Source organism: Heliconius melpomene, chromosome 1 (assembly GCF_056956725.1).
Source record: "Heliconius melpomene rosina isolate 202511_hmr_F chromosome 1, ASM5695672v1, whole genome shotgun sequence".
NCBI lineage: Eukaryota > Metazoa > Arthropoda > Insecta > Lepidoptera > Nymphalidae > Heliconius > Heliconius melpomene.
Window position 1 is genome coordinate 13,669,482 of NC_140389.1, and position 18,149 is coordinate 13,687,630.

The following is an 18,149-nucleotide window of genomic DNA, read 5'->3' on the forward strand; positions in this document are numbered from 1 at the left end:
TGTGACATTGGCTGCCAAATTATCGTATTCTATAGTTGGTATTGTCACTCTATAGTTGTGTAAGACCGCTTGTTTAATTAAAAATGTGTTATGATATTATAATTGTTTTATTTATTGATAACTATGAATTAAGGTAGGGGCACAAAAGACTGGTAGTGGGTTCGGTCCCCACTCGAGGAAATGAAATATTTATTTAAATATATAGCTGAATCGAGATGGATACAACTTGAAGCTGTGAGGAAAAGAAAATAAAAGAAAAAAAACATCAATGTTAGCCAACATCGACGTTGTTATTTCGAATTTTATCAAACATCGATGTTACAGCTTCGATGTTGACATCGATGTCAACATCGATGTTTTTCTAACATCGGTATTCCTAGTAAATATATTAAGAAAGTAGAAACAAGTGTGTCAATCCTCAAGTCAAAAATGCGAGCCACAGAACACTCAATAAGTTGATGTGAGCAACGGTACAGACTACAGAGACATGTCACAGTGTGTCACAGACTAAAATTTTTGTCACTTACAATACACCGCACTACAATGTTAATTGTTTTCTGCACTGTATGCAGTTTCCTAAAATTGTTATTTTTATCAAAAATGACATGTATTGACAATATATATATATATATATGTAAAGAATTGAAATTAAAGTAATTTAATGCATTGATGAGACAATGAAACGTAAGACGTACAATTTCGAAAAAACACAAAAATCCTTGTCATTAAATCCCTCGTAACTGCTGTGTAAATCCTTCTAAGTTTTATGGGTTGCCAAAAATGCACAATAAGACTGTACTGACTGTACCTCCAATAGTTAGTCAAAGACCTTTTGTTACTGTCTGCGGCTATATCGCCCTCTTAGCTATTTATGTTAAATTACATATAGTCAACAGCTTTTTCTTAACATTACACAATTTTTTAAACGTATTTTTTTCCATTATAAAATATTTAACTGCTATTTTGATATAGAATTTTAATTTTTATATTTACTTGATTACCAATAATGACATCAATAATTACCTAGGATATACTTATATTTTAATCTTTAATCCTTATGCAGGGTCATTGAACAAAAATTATATGCACAGCACAGTTTTAGGCACCACGCGAAGTACTGTTATTTATTTTTGGTCCTCCGCTTGGTTTTCGGGTTATAGTTTGATTTTCAGTCAACGCTTTATTTCAGGCATTTTATGATTAAGAATTAATAATAATAAGAATTAATAATTTTTAATTATAACTTACTATAGAAATTATTTATTAAGGAACTTGAAATTTATACGTTTTGGAGAACTACCAATGAGCTGATTACTACGATACGGCACCGTACGATATGATCTTTACGACAACGTTCTTTCGTACAACCTTTACGTATAATTATGTGTTCTGTGATTGTACGGTCTACATACATTATCAGCATATTTTTCAATAAAGCATAATATATTTTTTGATATATATATATAGTTGACCTGCTAGTCAGTTAATTATCTGAAAATTAACCAAAAAAATAATTATTTTAATTTTAAAATATTTTGTCTATGGAGAGGTGAACATTTTTTTACAATGAATTTGATAGACTAAAAACCAAGCATTAAACGCAAAACATAATTTAAAAACTAAGCCTTGTTTATTCCATGTCATCCGCATCGATGTATCATGTATGGTTTTTATTATTTTCGTAAAATGGGTTGAATATCGTAATAAAATAAATAGTGATTGTGAAAACAAGAAGCATATTATTGACGGAGACAAATTAAAATGTGATCATGGCTGCTTTTATGTCAGTATTAGTAATAACATTTTGGCTGCGATGCACAATAGTGTATGGATATGAGTTTATGTCACAATATCCTAAAAATGAAAATGAAACATTCCATTTTACCCATCTTGTTATCGACAAAATTAGTGGACAAGTATACGCTGGCTCATTAAATACTCTTCATCAGCTTAGTCCCGATTTGAAACCTCTACATGTCGTACGGACCGGACCTAAGCTTGATAATCCAATGTGTCATGCCAGTGGTTGTCCGTCGGACGATATACAAACTGTGTGGACAGATAACGTGAATAAAGTTTTAGTGATCGAACAAGAATCTCGAATTGTGATAGCATGTGGATCAGTGGCTCAGGGTTCGTGTATTAAATATAAATTAGGTGATTTGTCGGCCGAACCTGAATTTATTCCCGAGAGTGTAGCTGCAAATGATGCCGACGCTTCAACTTACGCCTTCATCGGTCCTGAACGGTATAACTCTTGGGATCGTTCTAATGTCCTTTATGTTGGTACAACTTTTACAAATAATGGGGAATATCGGCATGATGTTCCCGCAATATCCAGTCGTGATCTTATGACATTACAACTGGCCCAATTTACATTTTCAAAGCAAAGCTTAATTCAAATTGATGTTAAATATAGAGACAATTTTCTTGTGCAATATGTATATGGATTTAATGCTAGTGATTATGCATATTTTCTAATAATACAAAAACATTCTCATCTAGCTGGAAATGAGGAACTTGGATATGTTTCTCGTTTAGCTCGTACATGTGTTAATGATGACAATTATAATAGTTACACAGAAGTTACACTGGAATGCAATGTTCGTGAAGAATCAAACACTGGAAAAAGTGAGATCGTCAATTATAATTTAATACAAGATGCAAAAATTTCTAAAGCTGGTGTTAATTTAGCAACACAGCTTGGTATTGAGACTGGTGATTATATTCTTGTAGCTTCCTTTAGTCCTTCTAAAGGAATAACTAATGAACCTACAACTAAGTCAGCTATTTGTGTATTTTCTTTACAAGAAATAGAAATTAAATTTAATGAGAATGTTCACATGTGTTTCAACGGTAGTACTAAGGCACGTAACATGGGCTATATATCAGGAATGATTTCAGATGGTAAATGTCCTAGTGTAGGTTCCACTGGAAATATACTTAATTTTTGTGAAGTAGGACTTAAAATCAGTGGACTTTATCCTATAAAGGCAAACTCTGTTATATATTGGAATGATACTTTAATCACGTCAGTAGCTATGTCTGTAACAGGTTTACATACTGTAGCTTTCTTAGGTACCAGTGACGGGTCATTTAAAAAAGTTTTGATTGATGCAGAAAAATCTTTAGAATATTCTACAGAAGTTCTCCTCCCTGGACAGAAAATACTTCCAGATACAACTCTATCCCCATATGGAAAATCTTTATATATTTTAGCAAAAAATAGTATTGTTCAAGTTCCTACTGAAAATTGTGCAGAACATGGCAACTGTTCCTCATGTTTAGAGTCTAACGATCCACACTGTGGCTGGTGCTCATTGGAGAAGAGATGTACAGTACAAAATATGTGCCAAAAAGGTACTCAAAGTGCACCAAGATGGTTATCTCAATATACTGGTCAACAATGTATAGATTTTGAGCAAATTTTGCCAGATCGTATTTCCATGTCTGAAATCACAACTGTTCAACTGATAATTAGAACTTTACCAGAACTACCATTTGGTGCAAAATATAAATGTGTTTTTGGTAACACACCTCCTATTGATGCTGCAGTTACATCAAGTGGTCTTGCATGCCCCACACCTGATATTAAACATAGACCAAAAATACCCCAAAATCAAGATCATATCTTTGTTCCTTTATCGGTCCACTCTTCTGAAACAAATAAAGATTTTGTTTCACGTAACTTTGCTTTTTATGACTGTTCAAAACATATCACTTGTCATTCTTGTATAATGAGTGAATGGGCTTGCAATTGGTGTATTTATGATAATAAATGTACTCATGATGTGTCAGTATGTCAAAGAACTATCATTAGTGGTGAGAAAAATCCAACTAAATTACTAAATCATGGAATTGGACACTGTCCTAGGATAAGACAATACAAAGAACCTATTTTATTACCAAACAATGTACCAAAAGAACTGGAGCTTGAAGTTGAAAATTTGCCACACTTACAACCTGACCATACTGGATTTCAATGTATTGTCAGTATTGAATTAGCAAATATGATTCTGCCAGCAAGAGTAGAATCTAATCATTTTATAGTATGTGATAAAACTATGTATTCCTATGAAGAGAATGTAGGGGAATATAACATAAGTGTTAAAGTTTTTTGGAACCACAAGCATTATATTGATACTATATCTATCACTTTATATAAATGTGAAATTCTTGGATCTCATAGAAACCATGCTGATTGCTCTCTCTGTATTACTCGCAATGCTGTTTATCAATGTACATGGTGTGGTAATTCTTGCTCTTACAGTGAATCTTGTCTAGAAAATCCTGTTACAGAGTGCCCTAAACCAAGAATTGATATGATAAAGCCTTTAAGTGGACCTATAGAAGGGGGTACATTTGTGACAATTGAAGGAAGTAATTTAGGTCTGAGAGTGGAAGAAGTGACTGGCAAAGTTCGGATAGGTGATGTGCTTTGTGACATTGTAGACTTTGAAGTATCTGTAAGTATAACATGTAAAACAGGTCCATCTAATGGTTCAGTTGTTGCTCCTGTGATTGTAGAAAATGATGCAGGATACACAGAGTCTTCTGTATTATTCAGTTATAAGAATATAAAGTTACAAGGTGTATACCCAGCTCTAGGACCTGTATCAGGAGGTACCCAATTAGCTATAGGAGGACAACATTTAAACATAGGATCTACCATTTCCGCATATTTAGATGAACTTGTATGTTCTGTAAACAAAACACAAACATCTAATAGCAGACTTATATGCATTACTCCCAAAGCTAATGCACCTAAGATTATACATACTTTGACGGTGTCCATTGATAATGCAAATCGTACACTTTATGGTGACTTGTTTAATTACACAGCAGATCCCACTATTATGGAAATCAAACCATTAAAAAGTTTTGTTTCTGGTGGAAGAATGATAACAGTTCATGGTACTTATTTACATACAATACAAAAACCACTTATGAAACTTTATTATGCCAATGAAGAAGTACCTGTAAATGCAACAGCTTGTACTGTTCTCAATTCTAATCAAATGGAATGTCCTAGCCCTGCTATTAATAAGAAATATTATGATATAATTCAGGCAACAAAATCTCAAACAAGTACACCACAAATAGCAATGAAAGTAGGTTTTGTAATGGATAATGTAGAATCAATGCATGATTTAGAAAAATATTTTAATCCACCAAGAACTCATATGTTGTTTGTTGAGGACCCACATGTGTATCAATTTCCAAATCGAATTAAGTCTTATAAGGGAGACCCTTTAGTTATAGAGGGAGAGAATCTTATAAGAGCGAGTGATGAGTCAGATGTAGTGGTAACAATTGGTGCCCAACCATGCAATGTTACTAGCTTGACTATGCAACAGTTGCTGTGTACACCACCTGAAATTCAGCCTCCTAACACAGATGAAAATGGTTTTCAGATAATGGATATTAGTTTGCCATTAGTTGTTGTTAAAATCGGCAAAAATTTAAGATTTCCTATTGGGTATTTGCATTATGAACTTCTTAGAAATTATAATTTTCCTCCTGAAGCCATAGCTGGTATAGCTGCGGGAACGTTTTTCTTAGTTCTTATATTTATGATTGTTTTAGTGATGTACAGAAGACGTAGTACTAAAGCAGAAAGAGAATATAAAAGGATACAGATACAAATGGATACTTTAGAAAGTAACGTTAGATTGGAGTGTAAATTAGCTTTTGCAGAACTTCAAACGGACATGTCCGATCTGGCAGCAGATCTGGAACACTCTGGAATCCCTACATTAGATCATGTAAATTACGTTATGAAAGTATTTTTCCCAGGTGTATCTGATCATCCTATCCTTAATGTTCAACGTCAATTTATTAATACTCCACGGACTAACTACGATGCTGCTATGATTCAGTTTGAACAGCTTTTAAATAACAAATGTTTTCTTCTGTCGTTTATAGATACATTGGAAGCTCAGAAAACATTTAACATCAGAGACAAAGTGAACGTAGCGTCTTTATTGATGGTAATTCTTATGGGCAAAATGGAGTATGCCACTGATATACTCAAATCACTATTGTTACGTCTTATTGATAAATCTGTGTGCACAAAACATCCTCAGCTTATGTTAAGAAGGACTGAAAGTGTAGTGGAAAAAATGCTTACAAATTGGATGGCATTATGCATGTACTACTACCTAAAAGATTATGCAGGATCATCGCTTTTTTTATTATTTAAAGCTATTAAACATCAAATAGAAAAAGGTGTTGTGGATTCTATAACCCATGAAGCTAGGTACTCGTTATCTGAAGAAAAACTGCTTAAAGAGCAAATAGATTATCAAATTGTTACATTACACATAGTACAAGATGATTTTGATGATAAAGTCCAATGTAAAGTTTTAGACTGTGATAGTATATCACAAGTAAAAGCTAAAATATTAGATGCTTTATTTAAAAATACACCTTTTAGTATGCGACCTTCCGTCCACGAAGTTGATTTAGAATGGCGACATGGAAGGGGTGGCCATGTTACTCTCCAGGATGAAGATCTTACAACGAAAACGTTAAATGGTTGGCGAAAATTAAATACACTTGCACATTATGGGGTTAAGGAATCCGCTGTGATGTCTTTAATATCACGACAAAACGACAGCTTTAACACACCCTATAAAATACCCTGCAAAAATTGTACCGGTATTTATTGTTCCAATTCCCATATAAGAGTATACAAAAGTGATATCAGTGAACAAAATGTCCATTATTATCATTTAGTTAAGCCTATTGAGTACCAGCACATTATAAATAAATCTTCTGAACATAGTCACAAAGCCATTCCAGAAATATTTCTTACCCGATTACTCTCCACCAAAGGAACAGTACACAAGTTTGTTGATGACTTCTTTAGTACAATTTTAACTGTAAATGAAGTTTTGCCTCCAGCTGTAAAATGGTTATTCGATCTTTTTGACGATGCTGCAAGAGCACATGGCATTATGAACCCTGAGGTTGTACATGCTTGGAAATCCAACAGCTTACCATTAAGATTTTGGGTCAATCTTATTAAAAATCCAGATTTTATATTTGATATCAATAAAACAGCAACAGTAGATTCCTCATTATCTGTGATTGCTCAAACATTTATGGATGCTTGTTCCTTAAACGAACATCGACTTTGTAAAGATTCACCATCCAACAAATTACTTTTTGCAAAAGATTTACCGACTTACAGAGAAATGGTTATACAATTTTATCAAGCCGTATCTCATTTACCTCAAGTATCCGACCAAGAGCTAAGTACCTCTATGCAACAGCTTTCAGTTGAACAACTGAATGAGTTTGACACATTATCTGCTTTGAAAGAATTGTACATTTATGTGAGTAAATATAGAGAACAAATTATTTTAGGGCTAGAAAGCAAAATGCACTTAGCTCATAAACTAGATAATGTAGCGTGCACATTGGAGGGAGACTCTGCAGCCGTATGCTGACTATATGATAATCTAAAATACGATTTAATTGCATTTACATAATTTATTTATACAATACAAAATTTGTACAAAGAGCTTTAATTTATTCTGATTAAAATACTCAGAAAACCGATCTTGTAAAAAGACTGTAAGATATGACCGTTTTGAAACTAGCTTTATTTTTTTTTTATTGATATAGTAATTATGTAAGATATTTTTATTTATTAGCACATTTACAACTAAAATGATCTATTTAAAGGTTTTGCCATTTTTATATGTTGTGTCTGTAATAATATAAAAATTACTTTCTCCCAGTGGCCATATTTTGTTATAAAATATACCAACTTATATGACATTTAAATGTATAATTTAATAGGTTAAAATATTTGAAGTATTATGGCTCTCTAAAGATATATGTTAAGTCTTATTATTTTTAAATATACTAAGTACTGGCACTGATATTAAATCAATTGTAAATTTATTCATGTATGCTGCTAAAATACTTAATATTGATGTGTACTAAGATGTATTTGTAAAGAGAAATAGTCTAAGAAAAATGTTGTGATATTTGTATTTGGAATATTTATAACATTTGCCTATGTAACAAATTCAAGTTGTAAGCTAGTAAATCTGCAGTTTTTCTAAATTAATCTCAATTATTATTGATTGAAAATAATATAAGACTCAAATATTTTTACGAAAGAAAAAAATTCTATCAATTGCTGCCTATAATTCATAGTAATAAGTATAAATTGTAATAAAAATGTCCAAGGAGTTGTTTTACATGTAAATTCTAAATATAATAGTACTAGTAATGATCTCTTTTTGTTGCTCAAAGTTTTATAAAATAAAAAAAATAAATGTATGTATAAATAAGTGAATATCACATTCAATTGTAATATCTCTGAGGGATGTCATTATAATATTCCATTTACAAAGTAATTTAAGATTAGTTTTATCTTGTTAGTGTTTAAGGCAGCGTAAATTCACCCGTCTCTTAAAAGTTTTATATAATTGACTTAGAAATATACTTATTTATCAAATTTTTTGTAATGATTAATTTAATTATGAATGGGAAAAATCAAAACAACCTGTGTATTATTTCTATCACATTTATTAAGTGTAAACCTACACAATTACAAAAAATATTAATATTTTTTTAATTACTTTCAGTAATTTGTCATTCATATCATTTGATTTTGAAGAATTGCACAGTTATCGATAATATATAATTATCAATTTAACACCGAAATATATGCCTAACATGTTTTTTAAAATCTAATTAATAAAGTTCTAAGATCAAATAACTTAAACTGAAAAAAATAACTTAATTTAGAGATTCTAAATTTCAAATTTTATTATTGACTTTCAAAACTTACTTTTTAAAGGAGAATTGAAATTTATAAGAAACTAATAACATAATTTATTATATAATACATGTGCGGTTGAATTTGGCAATGCATATTATTTTTTTAATTCATTAGTGCTTTTAAAAAAACCCATATTTTTCATTGACATTATATTCTTTTAACATTTATTGTTCAAATATATAAATATATTTTAAATTGTGCTTAATACCATGTTTGTACTACGATTGCAAGATACAAGTAATATATGGCTTGCATTTTTTATTTAGGCCTTAACTATGTAAACATAGTTAAATTATAACAATTTCTCACAATTATTGTTACACATCTTCAATATAATACACAAGGCAAAAGCATAAAATACGGCTTTATAATAAATATAAAGAAAATGTTATTGTATTTTCTTGTATTCATATAAAATTTTTTTTTTGCATATTGCAATGCATTTAAGTAGGCCGCCTTTAGCAACACAACATCTCACAGCTCAAAACATAAAATTTCATCTCATCTTACATCTAATAATCATCACGCGTAAACTTAAATATATATCCATCTGAACACATATCATATATTTTCCAAAAAGCAATTACCAATAAATACATAAATTAACGTAATACTATTTTTAACTTGCAATATAAGTGCATAAAAGTTTCAACACGAATTAAAACTGGAACGTAATTATCACTTCTGTTGGGTAAACTCAATTTGAACATTTATATCGATCACAAGCATTGTAAAACAAACACATCGATTTTAACAAAATTAATTTAATAAAACTCGGTTTTTTATCATATTAACTATAAGTTATGTATATTAAAGCCTTTCACATATTTACGTACAGATGTGGCCAGCCACGTCTATAATATATAGGTTGTTTATTTTGTAAATATTATCTTTATTATTAAAACTTGTCCATGTTGTAAAGTGAGACTCAATATCGATATTATATTTAAACATCTACAAGCGACATATCGGTGATAAGTAAAGTTGGTTGATAATATTATAATTATAAATAAATCAAAGCCTACATTAGTGGGACTAACGTAGTGGGACACAAACCGGCGCCTCTTGGTTACCGTCCAAGCGCTTTGAAAATAAATCTACGTCGAAATTCTTACACGTTATTATAACTTATGTTGTTAACATCTCTATAGAAGAGAAAATTAATTCAAGAAATATTCATTACAATTTCTAACATTTTTAAAATGTTATTCCATTTTTAACTAAAAACAAAAACTTACGTAATTTTTTTATTATAAAAAATTTTAAACGAGTTCGCGCTTCTGTATAATCAAAATTATATACACATTGAACTAAAGATATACATAAAAATTATTGCAATAAAATTTTAAATATTTGACAAGACAAAGCTTTTTAATGAAATATTTCAAAATAGGAACAAGAAATTGTGTCATCGTGTCATCCATCTTTACCGTGTTGTAATATCAACAAAATAATAATATACGACTCTTCTAATCAAAGAATTTAATATATTTAAAAAAGTTGCTCTGCACCATTCATTGAACATTTATACTGAAATTTATTTTTTCCTAGCACTACGATTTTCAACAAATACATAACAATAAATAAATGCTTACGTGCTGTCTGCTCATTACGTAACCGGATAACAAATTATTTTTGTTATAACCCACGAGCATGGAATGAATTAACGAATTTATATACTAAGTTCCAATTCAAACTCAGTTATGTTATCTTAGATTATACTTTTACAGTAGGCTTGTCCAGAGGATCTCTATATATAATAGTTGATGATTTAAGGAGATCTGGTTCGTCGTCGGAGAGGGTGTCGGCGTCAACGAGCGCCGGTTTCGGGTCGCCTTTATGGTGTGCCATGAGGAGGCCCCCCACGACTGCGGCAAGCGCTCTGTCCAGCCACGTCACCGGGTTCGCGTACACCAGCCCCCCTTCATAGAACCCGAGGTGTCCTCCGTGTGATAGTTCTAGGAACATGGCTTTATCGTGACAACCTGCAAAATATAAATAATATTTTATATTACCATGATCCACCACATTCATATTACTATTGTGAATTATTAAGTATTTTATAATTTTCGAGATTATTTAAAACTAGTCTAGTACTATTTAATTTATTATGTACAAGTCATTGAACTCTTTCCGTAAATTGTAGGTGTTGCATGGCTGCTGTAGACTGGTTTGATTATATCGGAAATTATTTAAAACACGCAAAAACTAGTGTAGTTTCAGATATATTTTTAAATAAATTACGCTAGAATTATTATGAATTTAAGTAAATTCTATTCAGTTAATACTGAAACGTAGTATAATATAACGTTTATTATAATTATAAAGACTTTCAGCCATGAACAAAGTGTCAAGGTAAGGAATTGAATTTTTTACTAGACACATGTTTTTTCACAATCAAAATTAAATATTCACAATGTATTTGCAAATTAACACATCGGTGGTACGTGTATATCCCGTTTTAGATAGTATTTATATCTAACGAATCCGAACGAACCGAACCCGGTACAACATATAAAAATAATACATAAACTGTATCAGTCGCCGCCAAATATTAGAAATGATAATTAAAATTGGAAAAAAAAACTAAAACTAGGGAAAATTACATAGCATAACTTACTGACAAACTCTCTGATGTTAAGCAATAATGGTTCGGGTACAATGGGATCGTCCCGCGCATTTATAAATATCATTGGGGTTTTAATATTTTTCAAATAGAAGGCGGAGGAGCTCCACTTGTATAGCTCTGTCACTGAATTAAAACCATGCACCTTACTGAAAACAATAAATTTAAATTTAATTAAATATATATAGAATTAACCGCATATCAGAACTGCAATGAAAAATACTTTTATAAAAAATAACTAAAATTTGGGTGCAAAATGCAAATGCTCGAGAAATTGCTTAATACGAGCATATAGAATTTTATGAAATTAACAAATCGATAAATATAATTAATTTAATCTGGTTTTCCCAAGGATACAACTACATACTAATAACACAAAAAGTGGATGAGATTGCTCAACCCACCGCACCGTTTCGACGGTCGCCTTTTAAGTGCACAAATATATCTAGATATTATGCACACAAAAAATTTGTAATTCTTTAGACATACCTACGTATTTTGTGGACATTAACATATCAATATATATTTATAGCCGAAGTAGCGTACATTTGCAGGAAGTATATTATGTATATTAATAATAATTATGGAAGTATATTAGTGTAGAAGAAAAAAATGTCTTTGTAAATTGCAAATTTATAAAATAACATTTTGAAAGAATAAATAGAAGTCATAATTTTAACAAATATATATATATATAGAAAATAAATAAGCAAATGGCGTAGTGGGACAGCGTCTGCAAACGCCTGGTAGACCAATTGCAGCAAGTTCTGCCACACATGAAGCGACTCGAATTAGGACCTCTTTGTTGTATGCAAGATGAAAGTGTAAACTTAAACAGAAACTTACTGTAAAATAGATAATTTTGATAATAAATATTTTACAATAGGTTTTATTAGTGTGATTTACGTTTAACCTACCGAGAATACGCCTCGTCCAAGTCCGGCAAAGTTCCAGCAGACACAATCATTTTCTCGTCCAGCGAGTATTTACTCTTCATTTCGGAGCTGAGAAGCATGCGCTTATGTCTCGTGATGATGTTACGGTAGTTGTCAGTCATTATGTAAAGATAGAAACGTCGGAAATTTTGCCATTGCAGCAGGTAGACCATGTTACTAAAATTCAATACCATTTTTAGTAAAGTTATTGTAATCAAAATATATGCAGTAGTAGTTGGTTTCTTCAAATATGATTAACAGTGCATTAAATAAATGTTATAATAACATAGATTTATCCAGTTGGATAAGAAGTTACACATATTAAACATGCAATTTTTTATTTTAATTTATATTAGCAGTTATTTTAAAAAATACAGAAATTGAGCCATCTAATTAATTAGAAACATTGAAATACCTACATATTAAACGTTATCACGATTTCAGATTGGAACAGAGGTTCATTCATTACACAACTATTGACAGTCTATACTTATTTGCTAACGAATAACAGGCACATTGTTGCCGCTAATTTAAAAACAAAATAATCATTGCTTAGAGTTAAGTAAAAGATGACTTTTCATACAGAAAAGTCTATATTTATTTATTATCTTTATGTTGAACGACTTTACAATATTTGTTACCAATGGCGGGAAGTTAAATATAATTAAGCAGCAGCAATTGAACGATTTTTTTTCATAGAAAAATAAATATATATATTTTTGTTGTAACAATATAGTTACTAACGTCTGACCTACCAATCGATAAATATACAGGTAGGATTAATAAGAATAAATAATAGCTACGAATGAAGTACCGACCATATTAAGAACCTATTGAAAAGATATGTTTATTTTTGAAATATGCCGATGATATCACAAATTCGCAAATCGTTGTAATAAGATAGTGTTATATTGTATTATGATTCATCGATAAGACATTAAATTACCGTAGATCCGTTAACAGTACCTCTGTCTGGTCAGATGTAGGTACCTACAATATCTTCGTCTTATTCTAGTTCTAGAAAATTCGACATAATATGATCCAAACAAACATCACTAATATTTATCAACCTCTTCTAAATTATTCAAATGTATTTTATGCAATTTAAACTATTATCATTTATCATGTATTAACAATTCAAAAATAATATAACTTCAAATTCAAGAAATTTCTAATATAAATAATGTGGAGCAATGAAATCGAAAAAGTACTTAACTACCTTTTATTAGTGTAGTTTTCTATCGATTAGTTTGTACTGTGGGAATATTTGTGACATACAAAGGCACGTGCGGGTAGCGACTGCCTTGAAAATTGCAATGACGCAGTTCACTGACTCATGTGTTTTAAAATTTAAACAATCTTTTTATCATATAGTTTTGTTGTATTCAAACGTTATACGCACACTCATCTCTTATCAAATTTTTTACACAGTAAGGAGACGCGAAAAGTAATCGCTTACATAATTATTATCACAACGATAAGATATTTGCAATTTGACTTGCTTATTATATCGTTATTCTACTGCAGTATATATTTCTCAATAATTTTATACTTTACATTACTATATCTGCGTGTAGGCATAATCCAATTTTACTTTTGGAGAATACATATAAAAAAAACAAAGCAATCTATGATTTATTTATTTTTTGTCTGTCTATTTGTACGTAGTACCTACAGGGCCGATTTATCTGGCCGATGGGTCTGGCTAGGATCTTGGCTATATTTCAGGCTATATTATATACCACACTTGATGTAGAACCATAGTACTCAGATATATATTTTTAAATTAATAGTAAAACATTGGCGTTTGGTGCCCTATTACTCATACTTACTCGATAGCATTGTACCCCTGGCATATTGAGATTCCGCCTATAATATTGTTAGGTCTTTTCCTGTCTTCGCCTAAATATTTCGTGATTAGGTTACCGCCGAGGCTAAAACCGACTAAAATCAGTTTTGTATTAGGGTATCGTTCGAGCAAATTCTCTATCATAAAATTGAAGTCATCGGTGTGACCTGTAAAAAAACGTTAAGATAAAGAAATGTATGCGAATTAACGTAGTTTGCAATCGAGAGCGTTGGCCTTGGGGCTTGGAGATAACTTTCAACATGTCAAACCTGCGTGACAGGCTTGGCGGGCCCCTAATTCGTGAATATAATCACAAAATATTAAATTATGACCAGTAAGAGAATATAATTGGAAAAATATTTACTGTGAAATATGTAGTAGGTGAAGAAAGTAATTATCACTAACTCCTACAGGTGCCTGTATATTAATTTCATAATGCCTAATCTAATTACGTTGATAATAAATTTATAACTATAATAATAATCTGGATTTTTGTCGAATTTAAGTACTTCTGATATGAGCAACACAATATGCTGTTTACAATGTTACTATTTCACATTTAATAATATAATGTTATTTACTTATAAAACTTCAACCGAAACAAGGCTTCGGCTTTGGCCCCAGCTTTAGCTGAAACCTAAACCAAACCTTTAAACAGGTTCAGGATGACTAAAGACAAACCGTCGATAAAGGGGTGATGATTTGTAACTATTTTTACCCCATATTGCACAGTCCGAAATTTTTCCGTTATGAAAAAAAAACATCCTCAATTTGTCCTCTTTTATTTGATAACCAAAAAGACCCAGATACAACAATGCCCATTTTCAAACGCCTATGAATCTACCTAAAGTATAACAAATATTACAAAGACTCTAAAACTCTCTACATTATAAAAAAATAATATTATTTGACGCAAGCTAAGTCTTTAATTTATGTTTTAGTAGTTGTGACTCATATTAACAGTCACAATATTTAGTTATTTGTATTGAGTTATTTGTATTGAGTTATTTGTATTGATGACATCATAAGCTCATTTTAAGACATTGATGTATTAATCCTTACATCATTCAAATTAGAAATATCTTCATTATTTATATCCTGATTTATTGAAACAATACATTTGAATGTAAAGATCCCCGCTAAGGTTTATTTTTCTATTAAAATAACTGGTTGTTTTTTTTGTATTAAAAAGAATTGTTGTAGTATTTTTCCCCATCCACAATCGCTATCGAATATATAATATATCGAATAATATTTAATACTGATAATAATGACATAATATTGGAAAACTATAGTTACAGTTGATTTAAAAATTTAAGTCAAGAAGGTTAATCCATTCTTTGACCCAAATTCACAGAAAATAAATTAACTATGTTTGGATTGTCGTCGACCTTGACATTGCTTTCGCGAGGACTGCGTGAAACTGCATCATAAAAAGAAAATCAAAGCCACAATTTTTACTATTTCATAAATTGAAGTACTTTTTGCTATTAGCATATTTAATGTCAGCTATATACACAGTTTTAGTCACTTCGTCTTTAGAAGCACCCTATTATTGCGTGACGTAAGTTTATATAGTTCCAAGTAATTTACAAAGGTCTAGTGGTCAAGTGTCTAGTTATTGGCCAGTAAATTATTGCATTCGAAACATCTATCTTTTGCATTTTCATATAGTTATTTACTTTATAAAAATGAGGTCGCTTAATTTGGTTTGTACAATTATAGATCACAACATACAAATTTTAAGCTTGGCCTTTTTTTTTAGTATTGACATTAAAATTTGAAATATAAATATAATGTTCATTTTCAAAATACTATTAAAATAAAAGTAATCAATATTGCAAAGATTCAATGCAAAGATTTTATTCTTTTTATTTAATTCTATAACAAATAACATAAATTCCTGCTGTATCAAACAGTAAGATGGGGTAAGCAGAGATAACCTAATGTCAAGACACTCTGTTCTTTTCTTTGTAAGTGGAGAAATTAAATTAAATTTTCATTGGGTAAAAATAATTTGTTTCTACATACCATAGGAAAATATTCGGGAGCCAGTCACCGGGACACTGTTTAATGCACCAATGTGGTTCAATACTGCACATCTGTAGCCGTGACGTTGAGAGTAGTGCACATATGTGCGTATATAGACACTCTCTGAAGTGTTCCCAATTCCAGGGCAGATAGCCACAGTCACATCATCTGTGTAATAAAATAACCCTCAAAAATAAATATCAACAGGAAATGCTTATTTTTATTTGTAATTACTATTATTATTAGAAAAAAAAACAATTAAGTTAAACCGTAAATTTATATACTATGCACTGTACATCTTATATGAAATTTGAGCAAGAATTAATACTATCTTACTATATTTACTAATTAGTAGTAGTCAAAATTATTTGTCTTAATATCAATTGATTAGAATTATCAATATATATATATAAAACAAAAGTTTCCCATGAATTGTTTTACCTTCATGTTCAGCTCCTAAAGGTTCATAAAGGTCATATGTTAGGGTAGATTTGTCTGGCAACGTCAAGGAAATTCGACCTCCAATAGGCCATGGACATCGAACTCTGCCTATAAGGCTATGAAGGATGGTCTGTACATGTCCACTAAAACCCCATAGACGTGTAGGAATGTAACTAAAAATAAGAAGGAATATAAATGTTTGAATACTTGAAGGTATACAATTTCACTAAAGAATAAATGAGACTTTTTTTAATGTGTTAGTAAAGATAATAGAACTCTATTTGATTTCTTAAATTAGAAATATTGTATTATTAATACCTTTTTTCAATATAGTAGTTAATATTAAATTTGTAAAATGGGTTACACCATAAATTTTCAAATCTAAAATAAGAATATTAAGTAACACTTGGACGAGTTTTGAAAAATTCTACGAGAGTACTTGCCATATCCCTTCTCCAGACCATAAGATAGCATGATAATTGACATGACATCATCACATAAGAGGCTTTTAATGAAGTACCTATAAGTCTAGTACTCTAAAAAATATAGAAGACATATTTTTTACTTACGGTTCATTCAGAAATGGTGCAATAAATAAAATATTTTCAATGAAATTTCTATCTCTACCATATATAACAGGCTTATGAGGTTGGCTGTTAACGTTAAGTATTCGGAAAAGAACACATAGAATCACAGCAATGACAGCAAGAAGAACCGTGGACATTTTTAGTTTATCATTCAATACTAACCGCAGTTAACATTTAAAAGGTAATCTACATAATAGCGGTAATTTTTTGTACAAAAATTATTTAATTTATACGGCCAATTGCCATAGGCACAGTATCACAAACAAACACACGGGGACAACTGAAAAATTAAGTTAACTGTCATTCTTATGTCAGAATCAATCTTCAAAAGTTCAAAATTCTAGATCTTTATGACAATTGACAGTAGCTTGCAGTGTTTACTGTCGTTATGTGTTAGTACCAAATAGTATTAATAGTTATTAGTTTTAAGTTATATCCCATAAACGCATAAAATCTAGATTGTACTTTATTCATTTTATACTAAATAAATTTATTTATTTCTTATAGTCTTAGCGGTTTTGTTGGTGTTGCCATATTGCAAAATAATCATTATATAATAATATAGATGTGTTCAAACGTTTAAATTACATTCATAATTAATAGTGGGATTAGGATTAATATTAAGCTTATAAATATATATTTTCTTATTAAGAAGTTTCCTAAGTGTGGAACACACTCAAATAAAAGTTTAAAAATGTTTTAAATATATTCTCATTGTTTATATTATACTTTGTATATATTGCTTTTATTTTTATTGTTTCTTATTTTTATTATTTAGGTCAGAATAGATAGAGAAGAGAATTGTAAAAATAGGATTGAAATAACCGTAAAAGGTGCCTGTTTCAAATTCGGCTACTTTAAAAATTTCATACATAGA

At 30.4% G+C, this 18,149-nt stretch overlaps 2 protein-coding genes across 2 annotated transcripts; one reads left to right on the plus strand and one right to left on the minus strand.

The window, feature by feature from the left end:
- Positions 1-1,643: 1,643 nt before the first annotated feature.
- On the plus strand, positions 1,644-8,520 carry PlexB (plexin B). The gene has a single exon (XM_085188819.1). The coding sequence runs from the start codon at positions 1,770-1,772 to the stop codon at positions 7,452-7,454; it is 5,685 nt and encodes a 1,894-aa protein (XP_085044945.1). The 5' UTR covers positions 1,644-1,769; the 3' UTR covers positions 7,455-8,520.
- Positions 8,521-8,529: 9 nt separating this feature from the next.
- Positions 8,530-17,554, minus strand: Hydr2 (abhydrolase domain-containing protein 2). The gene is made up of 7 exons (XM_085188831.1): positions 17,255-17,554; positions 16,686-16,858; positions 16,245-16,412; positions 14,197-14,380; positions 12,347-12,541; positions 11,424-11,578; positions 8,530-10,788 (listed from the first exon to the last, which is right to left on the minus strand). The coding sequence occupies exons 1-7, from the start codon at positions 17,407-17,409 to the stop codon at positions 10,520-10,522; spliced, it is 1,299 nt and encodes a 432-aa protein (XP_085044957.1). The 5' UTR covers positions 17,410-17,554; the 3' UTR covers positions 8,530-10,519.
- Between the last annotated feature and the right edge of the window lie 595 nt (positions 17,555-18,149).

Excerpts from the sequence above, each read along its gene's own strand:
- PlexB (XM_085188819.1), top strand. The coding sequence starts at position 1,770 with ATGGCTGCTTTTATGTCAGTATTAGTAATAACATTTTGGCTGCGATGC.
- Hydr2 (XM_085188831.1), bottom strand. The coding sequence starts at position 17,409 with ATGTCCACGGTTCTTCTTGCTGTCATTGCTGTGATTCTATGTGTTCTT. Across the intron at positions 14,381-16,244 it reads CTCCCGAATATTTTCCTATG|GTCACACCGATGACTTCAAT; the intron begins GTATGTAGAAAC and ends GTTTTTTTACAG. Across the intron at positions 11,579-12,346 it reads TTGGACGAGGCGTATTCTCG|TAAGGTGCATGGTTTTAATT; the intron begins GTAGGTTAAACG and ends TATTGTTTTCAG.